This window comes from Heteronotia binoei, unplaced genomic scaffold (genome assembly GCF_032191835.1).
Source record: "Heteronotia binoei isolate CCM8104 ecotype False Entrance Well unplaced genomic scaffold, APGP_CSIRO_Hbin_v1 ptg001401l, whole genome shotgun sequence".
In the NCBI taxonomy this organism is placed as follows: domain Eukaryota; kingdom Metazoa; phylum Chordata; class Lepidosauria; order Squamata; family Gekkonidae; genus Heteronotia; species Heteronotia binoei.
In genome coordinates, this window is record NW_026800262.1 from 198,588 (window position 1) to 218,341 (window position 19,754).

The 19,754-nt window shown below is 50.1% G+C and overlaps 1 protein-coding gene across 1 annotated transcript; it reads left to right on the forward strand.

The window, feature by feature from the left end:
- Positions 1-1,422: 1,422 nt before the first annotated feature.
- On the forward strand, positions 1,423-18,260 carry LOC132591062 (kinesin light chain 1-like; the record flags this gene model as incomplete). Its single annotated transcript, XM_060263948.1, has 5 exons — positions 1,423-1,521; positions 8,839-9,095; positions 13,014-13,244; positions 15,872-15,944; positions 18,038-18,260. Coding segments are annotated over exons 2-5 (776 nt in total), but the record flags the coding sequence as incomplete, so codon positions are not given.
- Between the last annotated feature and the right edge of the window lie 1,494 nt (positions 18,261-19,754).

The following is a 19,754-nucleotide window of genomic DNA, read 5'->3' on the forward strand; positions in this document are numbered from 1 at the left end:
GAGGACTAAACAAAAATTGAACATTGCAATTTCTTTCCCTGCATACCTGGTGCTGACGCTCCAAGGGGAGAAAGAGCTTCCTCCCAAGAAAGCCTTCTACTGGCTGATTTAGGTCTAGGGTTGCCAAGTCCGACTCAAGAAATATCTGGGGACTTTGGGGGTGGAGTCAGGAGTCTTTGGGGGTGCAGCCAAGAGCAAGGGTGTGGTAAGCACAAGGGAGTTCTGGCCATCACATTGAAAGGGACCACACTTCTTTTAAATGCTTTCCCTCCATATGGAATAATGAAGGATAAAGGCACCTTTTAGGGCTCATAAAATTGGACCCCCCCCAGTTGAATCTTTTTGAAACTTGGGATTTTTTTTGAGGAGAGTCGCCAGATATTATGCTGAAAAACACCACACATACCGCTCCAGAGCCCCAGATACCCACAGATCAATTTTTCATTATACCCTATGGGAATTGGTTTCCATAGGGCTGGGATGGCCAAACTTGCTTAATGTAAAGAGTCACATAGAATAAATGTCAGATTTTTAAGAGCCGCAAAACATTAATGTCAGATGTGTGAGAGTGGGAGGAAGGAAAATAGATGATGGATGGAGGAGAGGTGTTAAGAAAGCAACTTTAATACATTCTTCAAGCCGCTGGTTGGCTTGCTTTAGAAAAGTGACTTAAAGAGACCTATGCTTTTCCAAAGCTCAAATACTTTGGTCACCCAGTGAGAAGGGAGCACTCCCTGGAGAAGATCCTGATGCTGGGAAAGACAGAAGGCAAAAGAAGAAGGGGACGTCAAAAGATGAGGTGGCTGGACCGTGTTACTGATGTAACAAACATGAATTTGGGCAGACTTCGGAGGAAGGTGGAAGACAGGAGGGCCTGGCGTGACTTTGTCCATGGAGTTGCAAAGAGTTGGACTCAACTGTGCGACTGAACAACAACAATGCTTTTCCAAGCCAGCTGATGGGAGCTTCAAGAGCCACACTATGAACATATGAAGCTGCCTTATATTGAATCAGACCCTTGGTCCATCAAAGTCAGTATTGTCTTCTCAGACTGGCAGCGGCTCTCCAGGGTCGCAAGCTGAGGTTTCTCACGCCTATTTGCCTGGACCCTTTTTTGGGAGATGCCAGGGATTGAACCTGGGACCTTCTGCTTACCAAACAGATGCTCTGCCACTGAGCCACCGTCCCTCCCCATCCCTCCTATATTTGTGAAAGAGCCACAGTTCGGGCACCCATGCCATAGGGAACAACGGAGCGCCCAGCAGACACTTCCTCTCCCACTCCCCTTTAAGGCCGCGCTCTCTCTCATCCGCCCTCCGACACGAAACGCTCCGCTCTCCCGCCCTCCCCTTTAAGGCGGTTGTTTTGGGGGCGGAGTTCGCGCGTGTGCCGTGTGCCGCAGTGCTTGCCGGGAAAGATGAGGCCGCCGGTGGCTGCTGGAGAAAGGCGAGGAGCGCAGGTGGGCGGCAGCGGCGGGAGGAGCAGCCCTTGAGCGGAGCGCGGCGGGGGCTGCGCGCGCAGGTGAGCGCTGGGGGCGGGAAAGAGGGGGACTCGCCGTCTCCCCTCGCGGTGGGAGGCGCCGGTGTGGAAAGGGAGGGGAGGTTGAGCCCCCCCCCCGAGAGAGGGAGATAAAAGACCCCCCCTCTGAAAGTGAAAGGTCGGGCGGGAGTGAGAAGAGTTTTCTGCAACCGGGGAGGGAATATTGGGGGGGGGGGGGTCGTTGAGACGACTCCCCCTGAACAGGAGATAAGAGTAGACAGGGGTAGCTCTATTCAGTTCAGCAATGACTCCCCCCCCATGCAATCCCAAAATTAGGATTTGGGGTGGGAAATGTGGCGGGGGGGGGGTTGTAAGAGGGTTCTGAATAGGATGTGGATAAAGCGCCCCCCCCCCCCAAGTAGCTCAGGAACTCTGGCAAGGAGGTGATTCTCTATAGGGAAAGGATTGTGGGGAGGGGGTGGGATTTGCTGGGTCTTCTTCAAAAAGAGCGGAGAGGAACGTTAGGACAGGATTGCCCCCCTCCCATGGATGAGAAATCTGGTAGGGGCGCTGGGTGAGGTCTCCCAATAAAGATGATTAGAGCTTTGTACCCTTTTTCTGTTTTAAAAAAGAGAGAAATGAGCCCCCCACCCACACTTCAGAGCAGGGAATGTGGGTTGGGTGAATTCTGTTAAGCTACTTAAGTGTGAAGCTCCCCCAAAGAAGGGAGGGATGTTAAGTAGAGGGGAAACCGCCCCCCCCCTCCAGTACCAAAGAGATTTTCTATTGTAAAATGGTGGCTTGGTTAGGGCATGAGCCCCCCACCCCCTAGCTGTGAAAGAGCCAGTTTGGTGTAGTGGTTAAGTGTGCGGACTCTTATCTGGGAGAACCGGGTTGATTCCCCACTCCTCCACTTGCACCTGCTGGAATGGCCTTGGGTCAGCCATAGCTCTGGCAGAGGTTGTCCTTGAAAGGGCAGCTGCTGTGAGAGCCCTCTCCAGCCCCACCCACCTCACAGGGTGTCTGTTGTGGGGGAGGAAGGTAAAGGGAGATTGTGAGCCGCTCTGAGACTCTTCGGAGTGGAGGGCGGGATATAAATCCAATATCTTCTTCTTCTTCTTCTTCTTCTCAAAGAGGTGTCGGGATTATGAAAGGGCTTGTTAAACTGAGGGTGACCCTTCCGTCAAAAGAAGTCCTCTATCCATAAATGAGCCATAGGCCTAGGTGACAGGGGAGAGCTAATTATAGCTCTGTCCAGAAACTGAGAAGGGGCATTCAGGAAAGAGTAGTGCCCCCCTCCTCCGATCAAGAGGGGCTGAAAAAAACGTTCTTCAAAATAAATAGGTTTGTGTAGTGTGTATATATATTCCTGGACAAGAAGTTGTAAAAGCCTAGTCCCTCCAACCGAAAAAAGGACGGTTTCTTCCTTGCTCAAAGAGGGGTGAGAAATCCCGGATTTCTTCTTGAACAAGAAAGTGTGTGCAGAGTAGAGAATCCCCATTTCAAAAGGAGAGGGGAAATATCGACAGCCCTTCTTCAGCTTAGGGTCTCCCCAGTGTTAAAATCTCAAGGAGAGATCTTTCTTTCCTCTAGGAACCTTTAAGAAGAGGGAAGAAGAAGAGCCCCCCACTGGTGGAGGGGGACCAGAGTAAGTCAGAGTCCCCTAAAACCCAGGGGAAAGTGGAATTGAGGGCTCCTTGGAGCAGAAGGGGGTGGCTGCCACCCACCTGAGATGGGAGGGGAGAGACTGCAGAGGTTCCCGAAGAAAGAAGTAAGGATGGTTGAGGGTGCAGAACTGAGGGAAACAATCAAGAAGGGGGCAAAGCAAAATGGCCCTTTTTTCCCTTCCCCATCAGAGGGCGATTCCGGGGTCCACCAAAGGTGTTGAAAGAGGATATTGCGGTCCTGAATATCAAGGAAGTATCCTAAAAACTGGGATTAGTTGGAGGGAAGGGAAGTTGTGACATTCCTAAGGCATTTGGAGGGGAGATGGGGATGCAGAAGAGCAGGGGTCGTTTTGTAGAAAAATAGGTGGTTGGAGGTCATGCAGGGATTGTTGTGCAGCTGCGCCTGCTAGTCAGTGGACAAGGTAGGTCGGGAGGAAGGAGGGGGGAACCCTGAGAAAGGTTCAGGAGCTGAGCTCCTGCTGAATTCAAGGCCTAGAGAAGAGAGTAGCTTCAACCTGAAGAGAGGACCTCCAAAGTCAAAGAGAAGGCCAGGGAAACACCCCAATCCGGAACAAGAGAAGGAAGGAACAGCTGCTGTGGAGTACAGGGAGAGGGAAATCTTCACTGAACAGCAGAGGGTAAAAAGGTGGCCGGGGGTGGGGTGGGGGTGGAGGGACCTCTCTCCAAAAATGGCAGGTGTAGGATCAGCATCCCAGGGGAGATCAGCATCCCAGTTGAATGAGAAAGCTGAAAGAGAAAAGCATTCTCTGCCCCCCCCCCCCCCCCGTAAAGGCTAAAGGATAAGGGCTTGCTCTGTCTGGACTGCTCAGGCACCCTGCTTGTATCTTATATTTGACTGTGGGGGGGAGGAGTGTGTCTTTATAATTCTGGACACAGGCCTGGTTGCTGGGAAGGGAGCCTGGTTTAACTTCATAGATTCAGCTTTCAGAAGTTTATCGACAGTATTAAAAAGAAATATTTGAATGGTTAACATTCTTTTTACCTTTTGCACCCCTGGGAGGTCAAAAAGGTTTTTTAATGGTGTGGCGGGGAGGCGGGGAGGGAATCCAGTTCCTACCATTCATAGCATTTGGGGAGTAATTAATCTGGAAAAGTAGGGGCTGGGAAAAGAATGCGAAGGACGTTTGATAACTATGATTGGAAAGCGCCTTGAACTGATACGCAAGCGCTTCCTCGGACATGTTGGTGGGACGGCTGCCTGGTTATCTTCTCCTGCTCTCCTAGCCTGATAACCGGAAAACCCTGCGGCCATCTATCACCCTTCAACATCTCGCAGGGGCGGGCCAATGTTGCAGAGACCTGAAAACAAGATGATGTCAGGAATGAATGAGGGAGATGTCGCTGCTTAAACCTACGGGGTTTGAGGCGGTGGGAAAGGATGATATTTCATTGGGGTCCTCTCCCTCATGCCGGGACCCTCCGGATTGGGTTCCTTGAGGTGGGGAGGGTCCAAGCAGGTGGTTCGGAACTTGAGTGCAGCCGCTTGTAGTGGCGGATGCTGGGGGGGGGGTGGAGAAAGAAGGGCCGGCCCACCCCTCCCTGTCTTGCGGCTGCAGTTTGGCTGGTGGGCACGGGACTCTCACGCCGCATTGCGTCTCTCCCTTGCCGGGGCCTGAGCCAGCCGCCTGCTGGGGGGAGCCGAGAACTGCAGTGACAGCCGGACACAAGGAGGAAGGGGAGGCTGGCTCTCCCATAAACCCCTCCCCCCCCAAATTCCTAAACTGCTGGCCTCCGACAAGGAAATCCTCCTTTCTCGGTCCTCCAGATGCCTGCTGGGCTGGTTATGATTACTCAGCAGTGAGTAATCTCTGTGTTGTTTCGAGCATTCCTGGGTTGAACACAGGCCGTGCAGAACAGGTTCTGGCGCAAAGGCAGGCCTCAAAGGATCAGGGCCCAGCCTAGTTTAAGGCCAGGTCACTCGGGGCTGCTGCTGCATCACAGCGAGGGGCTGCGGCTCAGCAGAAGAGGCTCTGCTTGGCATGCAGGTTCGATCCCTGGCATCTCCAGTTTAAAAAGATGAGAATATAAGAGAAGCCATGTTGGATCAGGCCATTGGCCCATCCAGTCCAACACTCTGTGTCCCACAGTGGCCAAAAAACCAGGTCACTTCAGGAAGTCCATCAGTGGGACCAGGACACTAGAAGCCCTCCCACTGTGCCCCCCCCAAGCACCCAGAATACAGAGCATCACTGCCCCAGACAGAGAGTTCCATCAGTACGCTGTGGCTAATAGCCACTAATGGACCTCTACTCCATATGCTTATCCAATCCCCTCTTGAAGCTGGCTATGCCTGTAGCCGCCACCTCTTGTGGCAGTGAATTCCACGTGTTAATCACCCTTTGGGTGAAGAAGTACTCCCTTTTATCCATTCTAACATGACTGCTCAGCAATTTCATTGAGAGCCCATGAGTTCTTGTATTGTGAGAAAGGGGGAAAAGTAGATCAGGTAGGAAGTGATGTGAAACACTTCTACCTGAGACCTTGGACAGCTGCTACCAGGCTCAGTAGACAATATTGAAGAAGGTATTGGATTTATATCCTGCTCTATACTCTGAATCTCAGAGTGGTCACAATCTCCTTTACCTTCCCCCCCATACAACAGACACCTTGGGAGGTAGGTGGGGCTAAAAGAGCTCTTGTAGCAGCTGCCCTTTCAAGGACAATTCCTACGAGAGCTATGGCTGACCCAGGACCATTCCAGCAGCTGCAAGTGGAGGAGTGGGAAATCAAACCCGGTTCTCCCGGATAAGAGTCCACGCACTTAACCACTACTCCAAACTGGCTCTCAATACTGATCTGGGTGGACCAAAAGGTCTGATTCAGCATAAGGCAGCTTCAAATATTCATGTGCATGTTTTAGAGGCTGTAGCCCAGTCGCAGAGCACTGGCTTGGCATGCAGAAGGCCCCAGGTTCGATCCCTGGCATCTCCAGTTAAAAGGAACAGATAGTAGGTGAAGTGAAAGATTTCAGCCTGAGACCCTGGAGAGCCGCTGCCAGTCTGGGTAGTCAAGACTGATCTTCAGAGACCAGTGCTTTGATTCAGTGTAAAGAGATTCTTATGTTAATGAGAAAGAAGAAGAGGAGATTGGATTTATACCCTGCCCTTCACTTGGAATCTCAGAGCCGCTTACAGTCTCCTTCCCTTCCTCTTTCCACGACAGACACCCTATGAGGTAGGCTGTGAGAGAACTCTGAGAGAACTGCTTTTGAGAGAACAGTGCTAAGAGACCTGTGACTGGCCCAAGGTCACCCAGCTGCACGTGAAGGAATGGGATTCTCCCAGATTCGAGTCCGCAGCTCTTAACCACTATACCAAACTGAGTCTCAGGCCTAATATCCGTGCTTGGCAATTCAGCGGCAAATCTCAAGTGTTCTACTTGCACTTATATGGGAAGGGTCTGTGACTTGGTGGCAGGGCCCGTGCTTATATGCACAGGGTCCTTGGCTGTTGGGAAAGAAGTCTGCTTGAGCCTGTGGGCAGATGTTGCTGACTGGAGCAGGGTTAGGCATATCTTTCCTAGCAGGAGTCTCAGTCTCACGTGCTTGGAGCAGCATGATTGGATTTATACCCCACTTTTCACTACCCACAGGAGTCTCAGAGCAGCATACAATCTCCCTTCCTCTCCCCTCCCCACAACAGACACCCTGTGAGGTAGGTCTGAGAACCAGTTTGGTGTAGTGGTTAAGTGTGTGGACTCTTATTTGGGAGAACCGGGTTTGATTCCCCACTCCTCCACTTGCACCTACTGGAATGGCCTTGGGTCAGCCATCGCTCTGGCAGAGGTTGTCCTTGAAAGGGCAGCTGCTGTGAAAGCCCTCTCCAGCTCCACCCACCTCACAGGGTGTCTGTTGCGGGGGGAGATAAAGGAGATTGTAAGCCGCTCTGAGTCTCTGATTCAGAGAGAAGGGCAGGGTATAAATCTGCAGTCTTCTTTTTAAGTGGGGCTAAGAAAGCTCTGATAGAAACTGCTCTTGAGAGGAACAGCCCTGTGAGAAATTGTGACTGACTCAAGGTCACATCAGCAGGTGCATGAGGAGGCGTGGGGAATCGAACCTGGTTGAACATATGAAGCTGCTTTATACTGAATCAGACCCTCGGTCCATCAAAGTCAGTATTGTCTACTCAGACCGGCAGCAGCTCTCCAGGGTCTCAAGCTGAGGTTTTTCATGCCTATTTGCCTGGACCCTTTTTTGGAGATGCCAGGGATTGAACCTGGGACCTTCTGCTTACCAAGCAGATGCTCTACCACTGAGGCACCATCCCTCCCCATTCTCCCAGCTAAGGGTCCACGCACTTAACTACTATAGCAGACTGGCTCTCTGAAGAAGTGATGAGTGACTCACGAAAGCTGACACCTTGCCACAAATGTTATCGGCCTGTAAGGTGCTGCTGGACTTGTACTCTTTTCTGCCAACAGCAGTGCAGATTATGTGAAGTGAGGCAGGTCATGAGAGGATGGGTGAGAAGGGATGAGCAAGTGCTCTGCTCTCATGCCCAGCGTAATGCCAACTGCCTCTTTGGGGTCAGAAAGGAGTTTTCCTCCAGGCCAGGTTAGCGAATGAAACATTAGAGACATGAATACAGATGGGAGACTGAGAGACATTGGTTTTTGCAGAAGGAATGAAATGCTGATGTATGAATTGCAAGTGTAGACTGATACACAGATGTTTGCCTGAAGTCCCACTTGGAAGAAATGTGCATGGAACAAGTCGACTCATTGTTCAGGACTCTTGGGACTTCATTTGTGCAGTCTTCAGAGGAATTTTTGGTACCCTGTAAAAGAAGAAAATCTTTAATATTCCTAATTAGAGCCAGTTTGGGGTGGTGGTTAAGAGTGCAGACTCTTAGAGAGAACCGAGTTTGATTCCCCACTCCTCCACTTGCACGTGCTGATGTGACCTTGAGTCAGTCACAAGTTCTGGCAGAGCTGTTCCTCTCAAGAGCAATTTCCGTTAGAGCTCTCTCAGCTCCACCTGCAGTAGCTCACAGGGTGTCTGTTGCGGGGAGGGGAAGGGAAAGGAGATTGTAAGCCACTCTGAGACTCCGAGTGAAAGGCAGAGTATAAATCCAATCTCCCCCTCTTCCTCTCCTCCTCCTCTTCTTCTGTGGGACTTGGTCCCTTTGAATGGCATCCATGGTAAAACCTGAAATGGACTTTTGTAGTTCTTATTTTTCAGAATATAAAAAATATAGGACTTTGAAGTATTCTGGGAAACTTATATACATTGGAAGTATTTTCATAGCAAATGGACTGAGAATATAATTGGAGGTATTTTCACAGTGAGATTATAATTTTTGTATTATTGTATTAATTATCTGGGATTATGATACTGTCAGTATAGTTTCAGTCAATGCTTCCTCTAATCTGTGGAGTCTTGTGAGCAAAAATTCTACTTCGTGGGGTACTGGCATTAAAGTGAACTACTGCATCAATTAGTTTGCTCTGGAGCCATTTTTCCGGAACTAAGACAAAAATATGTGAGCCAAAGGCCAAAAAACTGTGAGCCAGCTCACACTAAGTTTAGAGGGGACACTGGTTCCAGTGTGTTCCCGCATGACCCTCTCTCTTATTCCTGACTTGGGCAGGCAATTCTTGCGCTCGAGCGAGTGACCATTCCCAACCCTCATCTCCTCCCCCCTCCTTTCTTTCTCTCTCTCATCTTGGGAAGGCCCAGGCATGGCCACCATGCTGTACCCCCGCGAGGAGAAGCTGGAGAAGATGAGCCAGGACGAGATCGTGCTGGGCACCAAGGCAGTGGTGCAGGGCCTGGAGACCTTGCGTACCGAGCACCACTCCTTGCTGGCCGCCCTGCTCGACACCATGAGCCACCTGGAGCAGCAGCACGACGCCAGCACCACCCAGGAGAAGGCCAGCCTCTTGCGCAAGTCCCTGGACGCCATCGAGTTGGGGCTTGGAGAGGCCCAGGTAACGTCTACTGGTACCCGGTGTCAAGACCCCCTTGCTGTTCAGGAAATCACGTAGTCTATTCCAAAAAATAGCAGGTTTATTCACAGACAAACATGGAGGCAAAACGAGTTTTGCAAAGACTGGTTCTCTCCCCTATATATGCTATCATAACTGTTATAATTTCGAGTAAAAGCGGGAACATTTTGAAGTGTTGAAGCGATCCTGTGTCTCACAGACAGGGCGGCTAACAACAGCAAATGAAACCACATCAAACTTTAAAAACAGATTACACAATAAAATCAACCTGCTCAATTTACAATCATAAAACCCAAGATGCGCGCGTTCTTCAGTTATGACCATTCGGTGAGATTATCGGTGCCGTGGAGTAATAGCTACCTCCCTTCAGCCTCTAAAGGTGACTTCAAATCATTCTGTGCCTCACAGACAGATTGTACAGAGGTCAGTTCCCCTGGAGAAAAAATTATTTATTTATTTTATCAAATTTATATCCCGCCCTCCCCCGACGGGCTCACAACAGCAAACAGCAGCAAGTTAAGCCGCATAAAACATTAGTTTAAATCATTTTGTTTAAATCATTCTGTGCTGTGGAGTAATAGCTACCTCTAAAGGCGAGTTTAAATAATTCAGTTTTACAGGCCCTGCGGAACTGTGGCAGGTCCCACAGGGCCCTGATGTTTTCAGGGAGGGCATTCCACAAAGCAGGGGCCATTACTGAAAACGCTCTGGCTCTGGTGATGGACAGTCAAGCCTCTTTCGGTCCGGGGATCTTTGGATGCTTTCAAGGGTGGGCTCTATGGCATTGCACCCCACGGAGTTCCCTGTCCTCCCCAGGCTCCATCCCCAAATCTCCAGAAGTTTCCCAACCTAAATCTGGCAGCCCTGCCCCCCAACCCCCCACCAGCAGCCGGGGGGGACCTGGCAACCCTATCTCACACAGCAGCCAACCAGTCACCCTGGAGGGTGAACAAACAGAGGCCTCGGCCTCCTGGAATCAGTATTCAGAGATTTATTGCCCCACCATACACCAATGTTCCCTCTAAGCTGCAGAGTCTTGTGAGCAAAAATTCCACCTTGTGAGCTACTGGCATTAAAAGTTAAGAACATAAGAGAAGTCATGTTGGATCAGGCCAACGGCGCATCCAGTCCAACACTCTGTATCACACAGTGGCCAATAATTTATATATATATACACACACATGTATATACACACTGTGCCTAATAGCCACTGATGGACCTCTGCTCCATATTTTTATCTAACCCCCTCTTGAAGCTGGCTATGCCTGTAGCCGCCACCACCTCCTGTGGCAGTGAATTCTGCATGTTAATCACCCTTTGGGTGAAGAAGTACCTCATTTTATCTGTTCTAACCCGACTGCTCAGCAATTTTATTGAATGCCCACGAGTTCTTGTATTGTGAGAAAGGGAGAAAAGTACTTCTTTCTCTACCTTCTCCATCCCATGCATAATCTTGTAAACCTCTTTAATATTTGTTTCCTTTAAGTAAATAACACTGGCAGGGGTCAAGTAACGGGGGGAGGGGTGGAGGAAAAGTAAGATATGGGGTAGGAAAATTTGTTCTTTTTTTTAAGTTTTTATAAGTTGTAGATATAGTTTTGCTACCATTTGTTACTAATAAAATTATCCACAAAAAACCCTCTATCATGTCACCCCGCAGTCGACGTTTCTCCAAGCTAAAGAGCCCCAAGCGTTTTAACCTTTCTTCATAGGGAAAGTGTTTCAAGCCTGTAATCATTCTAGTTGCCCTTTTCTGCACTTTTTCCAATGCTGTAATGTTGTGAGCGACTGCATCAGTTAGTGTGCTCTGGGGCCATCCTTCCTGAGCTAAGACAAAAATATGTGAGCCGGCGGCTAAAAATCTGTGAACTAGCTCACACTAACTCATTTATTTATTTATTGCTTTAATCTTATATCCCGTCCTCTCCACAAACGGACTCAGGGCGGCTAACAAGTCAGTTCAAAAGCATTTACAATTTCAATTTAAAATGATAAAAAGCAATTTAAAATACATTTTAAGGTGCTATTCAACTTCAGCAGAGGCAGGATCTTCCTTTCTTCTGGCGGTGATCTTGTAATGATCGTAGCTCCTCAGCAGTGTAGGGTGGCAATGCTCTCCCAGTTTAGGTGCTGAAGGCCTGTTGAAATAATTCAGTTTTGCAGGCCCTGCAGAATTGAGAAAGATCCCACAGTGTCCTTATGGCTTCCGGGGGACGGGGGGACATTCCACATTTCTGGTGCTGCCACTGAGAAGGCCCTAGCCTGAGTAGAACACAGTCTGGCCTCCCTTTGTCTGGGGATAGACAGTAGGTTTTGTGTCCCTGAACGCAGTGCTCTTTGGGGAATGTATGGAGAAAGGCAGTCCTGTAGAAAGGCAGGCCCTCGACCATATAGGGGAGGGGTGGCCAACAGTAGCTCTCCAGATGTTTTTTTGCCTACAACTCCCATCAGCCCCAGCCATTGGTCATGCTGGCTGGGGCTGATGGGAGCTGTAGGCAAAAACATCTGGAGAGCTACCATTGGCCATCCCTGATATAGGGCTTTAAAGGTCAATACCAACACCTTGAAATGGACTCGGAACACAATAGGTGGCCAGTGCAGCTCTTTCAGCACTGGTTGAATGTGCTCCCATCAAGGGAGCCCCATTAACAACTGTGCTGTAGTGTTCTGCACTAGCTGAAGTTTCCACATCAGGGTCAAGGGTAGCCCCGTGTAGAGAGCATTACAGTGATCTATTCTCGAGGTGATCTATTCTCAAGCTTAGAGGGAACATTGCAACCCAGTGTGGTAGAAACATGGGCTGGGCCAGGCTAGCCAAATCTTGTTAGCTGTCGGAAGCTAAGTAGGGTCGTCCCCGGTTCGTACTTGGATGGGAGGTCGCTGAAGAAGTCCAGTGTTCTTACCCAAGCAGAGGACCTCTGAGTGTTTCTTGCCCAGAAAAGCCCCCCTACAGAGAAACTGCCATTAAATTTATGTATCGGGCCAGATTATGAGCAGGAGATGTTCCAGCATCCTTTTCTTCCTGGTGGCTGCCTGGATGCTTCTGTGAAGTGACAACCAAAGCTTGCTGTCCTTGCTGTGGCATCTAGCGTTCAGAGGTACACTGCCTCTGAATGGGGAAGTTCTACTTAGCCCACTATGGTTGATAGCCAGCTATAGCTCTGCCTTTCAGGGAAGAAAGTCAGAGATAGGGGAGAATTTCACAGGATCTTCCAGTGGGTTCCCATCAAGAGCAGAATGCTCTGGACCAGGGGTGTCAAATGAGGGCTGGATCTGACATAAATGAGACCTTGTTGGGCCAGGCCATGCATGTCGTGAAATGCAATGCAAGGTAGTGAAGTAAACTTTATAAAGGATACAATTAAAGATTTTTTAAAACTTAAAACATGCTTGAAACATTAGCACTCTTCCAATATTTTGTTTATTTAACAGTCTCCGATAACTGAAAATTCTTGCTCTGAGGAGCCTCAGCCAATAGAAGGAAGGGAGGCTTGGTTCAGTAGCTCTGCTGTGTGATTGAGAGAGCCTGGCAAAGCAAGCTCTCCCTCCTCACTTCCTCCCCAAGGGAGGAGCCTTAGCCAATGGAGAAAATAAAGGCTTTGCTCCATCGCTCCTGCGTGATTGAGCAAGCCTGGCAAAGCAAGCTGTTATGCAGAAGGAAGCAAGAGAGAGGCAGAAAGAAGACAGCCAGTTGCTTAAGGGCCTGATAGGACCCCTCCAAGGGCCTAATTCGGCCTCAGACTGCGTGTTTGGCACCCCTGTTCTGGACAAAGCTGTCTTTGTCAGTGGGAGCAGGAAGTTCTAGGCAAAGGTATCATTGTCACTGGAGGTGGGAGGAGCATGGATTGGGTACCGGCAATGCCTGCATCAGCTTCTTCCTCACCCCCTTCCGCGTTGCAGGTGATCATCGCCCTCTCGAGCCACCTGAGCGCCGTGGAGTCGGAGAAGCAGAAGCTGCGGGCCCAGGTGCGGCGCCTGGTGCAGGAGAACCAGTGGCTGCGGGACGAGCTGGCCGGCACCCAGCAGAAGCTGCAGCGCAGCGAGCAGGCTGTGGCCCAGCTGGAGGAGGAGAAGAAGCACCTGGAGTTCATGAACCAGATCAAGAAGTTCGATGAGGATGTCTCCCCCTCAGTAAGCGCTTGCTCCCCTCTCCTCTCCTGAGAGCCAGTTTGGTGTAGCGGTGAAGTGCGCGGACTCTTACCTGGGAGAACTAGGTTTGATTCCCTGCTCCTCCACTTGCAGCTGCTGGAATGGCCTTGGGTCAGCCATAGCTCTGGCAGAGCTGTCCTTGAAATGGCAGCTGCTGTAAGAGCTCTCTCAGCGCCACACACCTCCCAGGGTGTCTGTTGTGGAGGTGGGGAACGTAAAGGAGATTGTGACCGCTCTGAGATTCAGAGTATTGTTTGGACAGTAAGAGTGCTGTGCACAAGACGGTCTTTTGTCTGTACCATTGAGATATTTACAAGAGGATATGTTTTGGAAAAGACTGAATACATATTGAATACAATGGTATATATATTTTTTCTACACGGGGTGAGAGGGCTTTTTTTTTGTAGCAGGAACTCCTTTGCATATTAGGCCACACACCCCGGTGTAGCCAATCCTCCAGGAGCTTACAGTAGGCCCTGTACGAAGAGCCCTGTAAGCACCTGGAGGATTGGCTACATCAGGGGGTGTGGCCTAACAGGGATGGAATTCTAGCAGGAGCTCCTTTGCATATTATGCCACACACCCCTGGTGTAGCCAAGCCTCCTGCAGCTTACAGTAGGCCCTGTGCTAAGAGCCCTGTAAGCTCCTGGAGGACTGGCTACATCAGTGGGGTGTGGCCTAATATGCAAAGGAGCTCCTGCTACAAAGAAAAAAGCCCTGCTTACATGCATTTCAGTATGAACTACTGCTCTTCAGGAGGCCTTTCGAGACACCTGGAGAGGCCTCAAGAGCTCATGCTAGCCTTAGCCTGGAAGCTGAGCAGGGTCAGGCTCAAACAGTACTTGGATGAGAGACCCCCAGGCAATGGCAAACCACCTCTGAGCCTGACCTGGGTGACTCAGGCTAGGCTGATCTTGCCAAATCTCGAGAGCAAAGCAGGGTTTTGAGAACCAGTCTGGTGTAGTGGTTAAGCGTGTGGACTCTTATCTGGGAGAACCGGGCTTGATTCCCCACTCCTCCACTTGCACCTGCTGGAATGGCCTTGGGTCAGCCATAGCTCTGGCAGAGCTGTCCTTGAAAGGGCAGCTGCTGGGAGAGCCCTCTCAGCCCCACCCACCTCACAGGGTGGCAGTTGTGGGGGAGGAAGATAAAAGGGAATGTAAGCCACTCTGAGACTCTGATTCAAAGAGAAGGGCGGTGTATAAATCTGCAGTCTGCTTCAGGGTCAGCTCTGCTTAGCGCTTGGATGGGAGACCCCCGGGGGAGTCGAGGGTCACCACGTAGAGACAGGCAATGGCAGCCTATTAGTGCTTGTTGCTTGCCTTGAAAACACCACAAGGGGTCTCCATCAGTGCAATTTGGCAGGATTTTATTATTGCCATTTATGACTCCTAATTGCATTTAAGTGCTACTGTGCTTCTTGTTTCCACTTTGGCCTTTAAATGCTCTGGATCTCCTCTAAAAAAAATATTTTCACCAGACTTGCAAAGAGCAAGAGGGAGGGGTAGCAATTTTGCCCAGTCCCCTTATTTTATTTTATTGATGTGATTTATATCCTTCCCATCCCACCAAGGCAAGCTCGGGACAGGTATTGACAAAAGGAAGGAAAGGTCCCCTGTGCGAGCACCAGTCGTTTCCGACTCTGGGGTGACGTTGCTTTCACAATGTTTTCACGGCAGACTTTTTACGGGGTGGTTTGCCATTGCTTTCCGCAGTCATCTACACTTTCCCCCCAGCAAGCTGGGGGACTCATTTTACATACCTTAGAAGGATGGAAGGCTGAGTCAAACAAATATATTAATTCAGGACTTTTTTGGTAGAAAAAGCCCAGCAGGAACTCATTTGCATATTAGGCCACATCCCCTGACACTGAGCCAGCCGGAACTGCGTTCCTGTGTATTTCTGTTCAAAAAAAAAAATCCCTGCAGTAATTTATTAAAATTCTAAAAGCATCAAACCAAGATGGCTTTTTCCTGCTGGGACTGCCCCATGCTGTACAATTTTAGGCTATCTGGTATTTGCCTTTTCTTATTTTAAAGTGGTTTTTTTCTGATTTTTTTTTTTTTTTACAACACAGGCATCCTGTTCTGGCCAATTTTATTGGGACGGCTGCCTCTACATACACGTTGCCCTAAAGCTCAGGGGTCAGGCGCTTTGGGAGAATTGAGCAAAGGAATTAGGAGGGAACGTGTGTAACTTTTCTTTTCCCCTTGCGATGGTGGGCGAGTTCCATTACCAACTACTTCCAGTGGCCACAGTGTGAGGGCTTCCAGTGTCCTGGCCCCACCGGTGGACCTCCTGATGATGCCTGATTTTTTTGGCCACTGTGTGACACAGAGCATTGAACTAGATGGGTCATTGGCTTGATCCAACTTGGCTTCTCTTATGTTCTTAGCCACAGCATGTTGTTGGAATTCTCTGTCTGGGGCAGTGATGCTCTGTATTCTTTGTGCTTAGAGGGGCAACAATGGGGAGCTTCTAGTGCCCTGGCCCCACTGGTAGACCTCCTGATGGCACTTGGCTTTTTTGGCCACCGTGTGACACAGTGTTGGACTGGATGGGCCATTGGCTTGATCCAACATGGCTTCTCTTATGTTCTCTCTGTCCAGGAGGAAAAGAATGGGGAGACGGCGAAGGACTCACTGGACGATCTGTTCCCGAATGATGATGACCAGGGACAAGGTGAGCTGGTGCGGCAGGGGGACATCCTTGAGTGAGCAGTGACGTGTCCCAAGTTTGCAGATGACACTGAATTGTTCAGGGTGGTGAGAACCAGAGAGGATTGTGAGGCACTCCAAAGGGATCTGTTGAGGCTGGGTGAGTGGGCGTCAACGTAGCAGATGAGGTTCAGTGTGGCCAAGTGCAAAGTAATGCACATTGGGGCCAAGAATCCCAGCTAAAAATACAAATTGATGGGGTGTGAACTGGCAGAGACTGACCAAGAGAGAGAGATCTTGGGGTCGTGGTAAATAACTCACTGAAAATGTCAAGACAGTGTGCGATTGCAATAAAAAAGACCAACGCCATGCTGGGGATTATTAGGAAGGGAATTGAAAACAAATCAGCCAGTATCATAATGCCCCTGTATAAATCGATGGTGCGGTCTCATTTGGAATTCTGGTCGCCGCACCTCAAAAAGGATATTATAGCATTGGAAAAAGTGCAGAAAAGGGCAACTAGAATGATTAAACGGTTGGAACACTTTCCCTATGAAGAAAGGTTAAAACGCTTGGGGCTCTTATCTTGGAGAAACGTCGACTGCGGGGTGACATGATAGAGGTTTACAAGATAATGCATGGGATGGAGAAAGTAGAGAAAGAAGTACTTTTCTCCCTTCTCACAATTCAAGAACTCGTGGGCATTCAATGACATTGCTGAGCAGTCAGGTTAAAACAGATAAAAGGAAGTACTTCTTCACCCAAAGGGTGATTAACATGTGGAATTCACTGCCACAGGAGGTGGCGGCGGCTACAAGCATAGCCAGCTTCAAGAGGAGATTAGATAAAAATATGGAGCAGAGGTCCATCAGTGGCTATTAGCCACAGTGTGTATATATATATGTGTGTGTGTATGTATTTATATATATATATAATTTTTTTTGGCCACAGAGTGTTGGACTGGATGGGCCATTGGACTGATCCAACATGGCTTCTCTTATGTTCTTATGTTTTCTTAGCCACAAAGTATAGATGGAACATTCTGTCTGGGCAGTGGTGCTTTGTATTCTTGGTACTTGGGGGGGCAACAGTGGGAGGGCTTCTGGAGTTCTGGCTCTGCTGGTGGACCTCCTGATGGCACCTGGGCTTTGGCCACTGTGTGACACAGAGGGTTGGGGGTGGGGATGGGTCATTGGCCTGATCCAACATGGCTTCACTTACGTTCCTTATGCTGTAAGCCCCTTTGGTGGAAAAGGTGAGGCATAAATGAAGTAAGTTAATAAGTCAGCAATTTCTTTACTAACAGCCAGATAGGTGTGCCTTGAGGAAGCTTGTGAGCATCATATGATCAGCACCCGGCACATGAAACCCAAAATAGATATTTGGTACTGTGACAATGACTATATTGACCTCCAGCAAGCAGTCACTTGTCCCACATGTGGCTATTAGCCACAGTGTATGTGTGTATATAAAATTTTTTGCCATTGTGTGACACAGAGTGTTGGACTTGATGGGCCGTTGGCCTGATCCAACATGGCTTCTCTTATGTTCTTATGTTCCCCCAATTCTAATAAGGCAGGGGTGGCCAAACTTGCTTAACGTAAGAGCCACATAGAATAAATGCCAGATATTTGAAAGCCACAAAACAGGGAGGGAGGGAGATAGGATAGATGGATGGATACATACATACATATGGGGGGAGTGGGGAGGGAGAGGTAGAAAGAAAGCAACTTTAACTTTAAATGCATTCTCCAAGCTGCCAATGGGTTGGCTTGGAGAAGTGATTTAAAGAGACAAATGCCTTCTCCAAGTTGGCCAATGGGGGGGGAGGGGGTGTGGCTTCAAGAGCCACACAGTATGTGTGAAAGAGCCACCTATGGCTCCTGAGCCACAGTTTGGCCACCCCTGTTCTAAAGGCACATCTCTTTCCTTGTACAAGTCTTAATTTCCACCACAATCCGCAGTAGTGAGTTCTGCAGGGTGTGGTTCTGTGCTACGTCGAGGGATGCTCCGTTTTGGCTTCTCCTGGTATAACCTTGATAATCCTGGGGGAGCATTTCAAGGGGTTGTCATAGGGGGCTCTGAGCTTTCCAGCTGACTTTGTCATTTTCTCTGCAGGGCAGAACCATGGCAGCGGGGATGCAGCAGCCCAGCACGGCGGTTACGAGATCCCCGCGCGCCTGCGGACGCTGCACAACCTGGTGATCCAGTATGCCTCCCAAGGGCGCTACGAAGTGGCCGTACCCCTCTGCAAGCAGGCCTTGGAGGACCTTGAGAAAACCTCCGGCCATGACCACCCCGATGTGGCTACCATGCTGAACATCCTTGCCTTGGTGTACAGGTAGGGCGGGTGACTCAGACCCACAGCTGCATATAGACCCCCTTCTTGCAAGGTTATACACACGAAGCTGCCTTACGCTGAATCAGACCTTTGGTCCATCTAAGTCAGTATCACCTAGTCAGACTAGCAGTGGCTCTCCAGGGTCTCAGGCCTTTCACATGATCTCCCTCCCCGGTGCTGCAATACGGCACCCTTCAGATTACGCCGCGCCAAGGTTGGGCCATACCGGCTTCAATGCGGCTGGCGCACCATCTAATGCTTTGAAGCGTTCGCAGGAGAAGGCTTCTCTCCCCTTCTTCCTGGAACCGGAATCGAGGGGGAGTGAAGCCTTCTCTCGCGTGCACTTCAAAGCATTAGATGGCGCGCGGGCCTCATCAAAGCTGATAGGGCCCAGCCACAGCTCTGCGTGCTCTGACCAACTATGACGGAGCGTGGCGCTGCGTTGTAGCACCAGGAGGAACGGAAGGCAGGCCACGACAGGGGGAGGGGAGGCAGGCAGGCAAACTAGGCGGTTGTCGTGGGCATGGGGGTGGGGAGCCCAATTTGGCAATCCTTCTTCCCAGTGCCCCAGCCCTGCGCCCAGTCCTTTTCATTGGAGATGCCAGGGATTGAACCTGGGACCTTCTGCATGCCAAGCAGAGGCTCCGCCACTGAGTTCCTCAGTGGAAGAAGCTTCCTTGGGAGGGGGGGCTCGCTCTCTTTGGAGGTTTATAAACAGAGGCTCGATGGCCACCTGACAGCAGTGCTGAGTTTTGTGAATTAGGCAAATCACAAGAGGGAGGGCAGGAAGGGATGCATCAGGGCTTAGTTCTCGTGGCCCTTTCTTACACGCCCAGGGAAGTGCTGATCGCCACTTTGGGGGTCAGGAAGCAGTTTTCTCCAGGCCAATTTGGCCAGGGATCCTGGGGGGCTTTTTGCCATCTTCTGGGTGTAGAGCAGAGGTCACTGGGGATGAATGTGTATGGGGGAGGTATTTGTGAATTTCCTGCATTTTGCAGGGGGTTGGACCTGATGACCCTGTAGGTCCCTTCCAACTCTTAAGATTCTACGAGCCATCTCTGCTGGTGGAGTGATTTTGCGTACCTGATTGCCTTAAACATAGTGCATGCAGAAATCTAGCTTTTCAGAGGGGAAGAAGCTTGAGCCTAGCCATCGATTTTAACATACTGTATTTGCCAGCGTATAAGATGACTTTTTTGCCCTGAAAAACATGCCTCCAAGTGGGGGGGTCGTCTTATACGCCGGGTGCACTTCAGTTGGGATAGACATAGCTGCCCATAGTGGCCTTCCAATGCTCGCCCGGTGCCCATAGTGGCCTCCCGATGCCCGCCCACCTCATTCCACATACCGTCCAGTATCGCGCGGTATCCAGCGCGGCGGGTCATCAGTGTGGCTGCAGCGAACATCAGCAGCGAGACAGGGGTGCCAGCCTTTTCGGCGTGACTGGCCCGTTCTGCTCGGCGGGAAGCTGCGGCGCTCCGGCCCGCCCCTTGT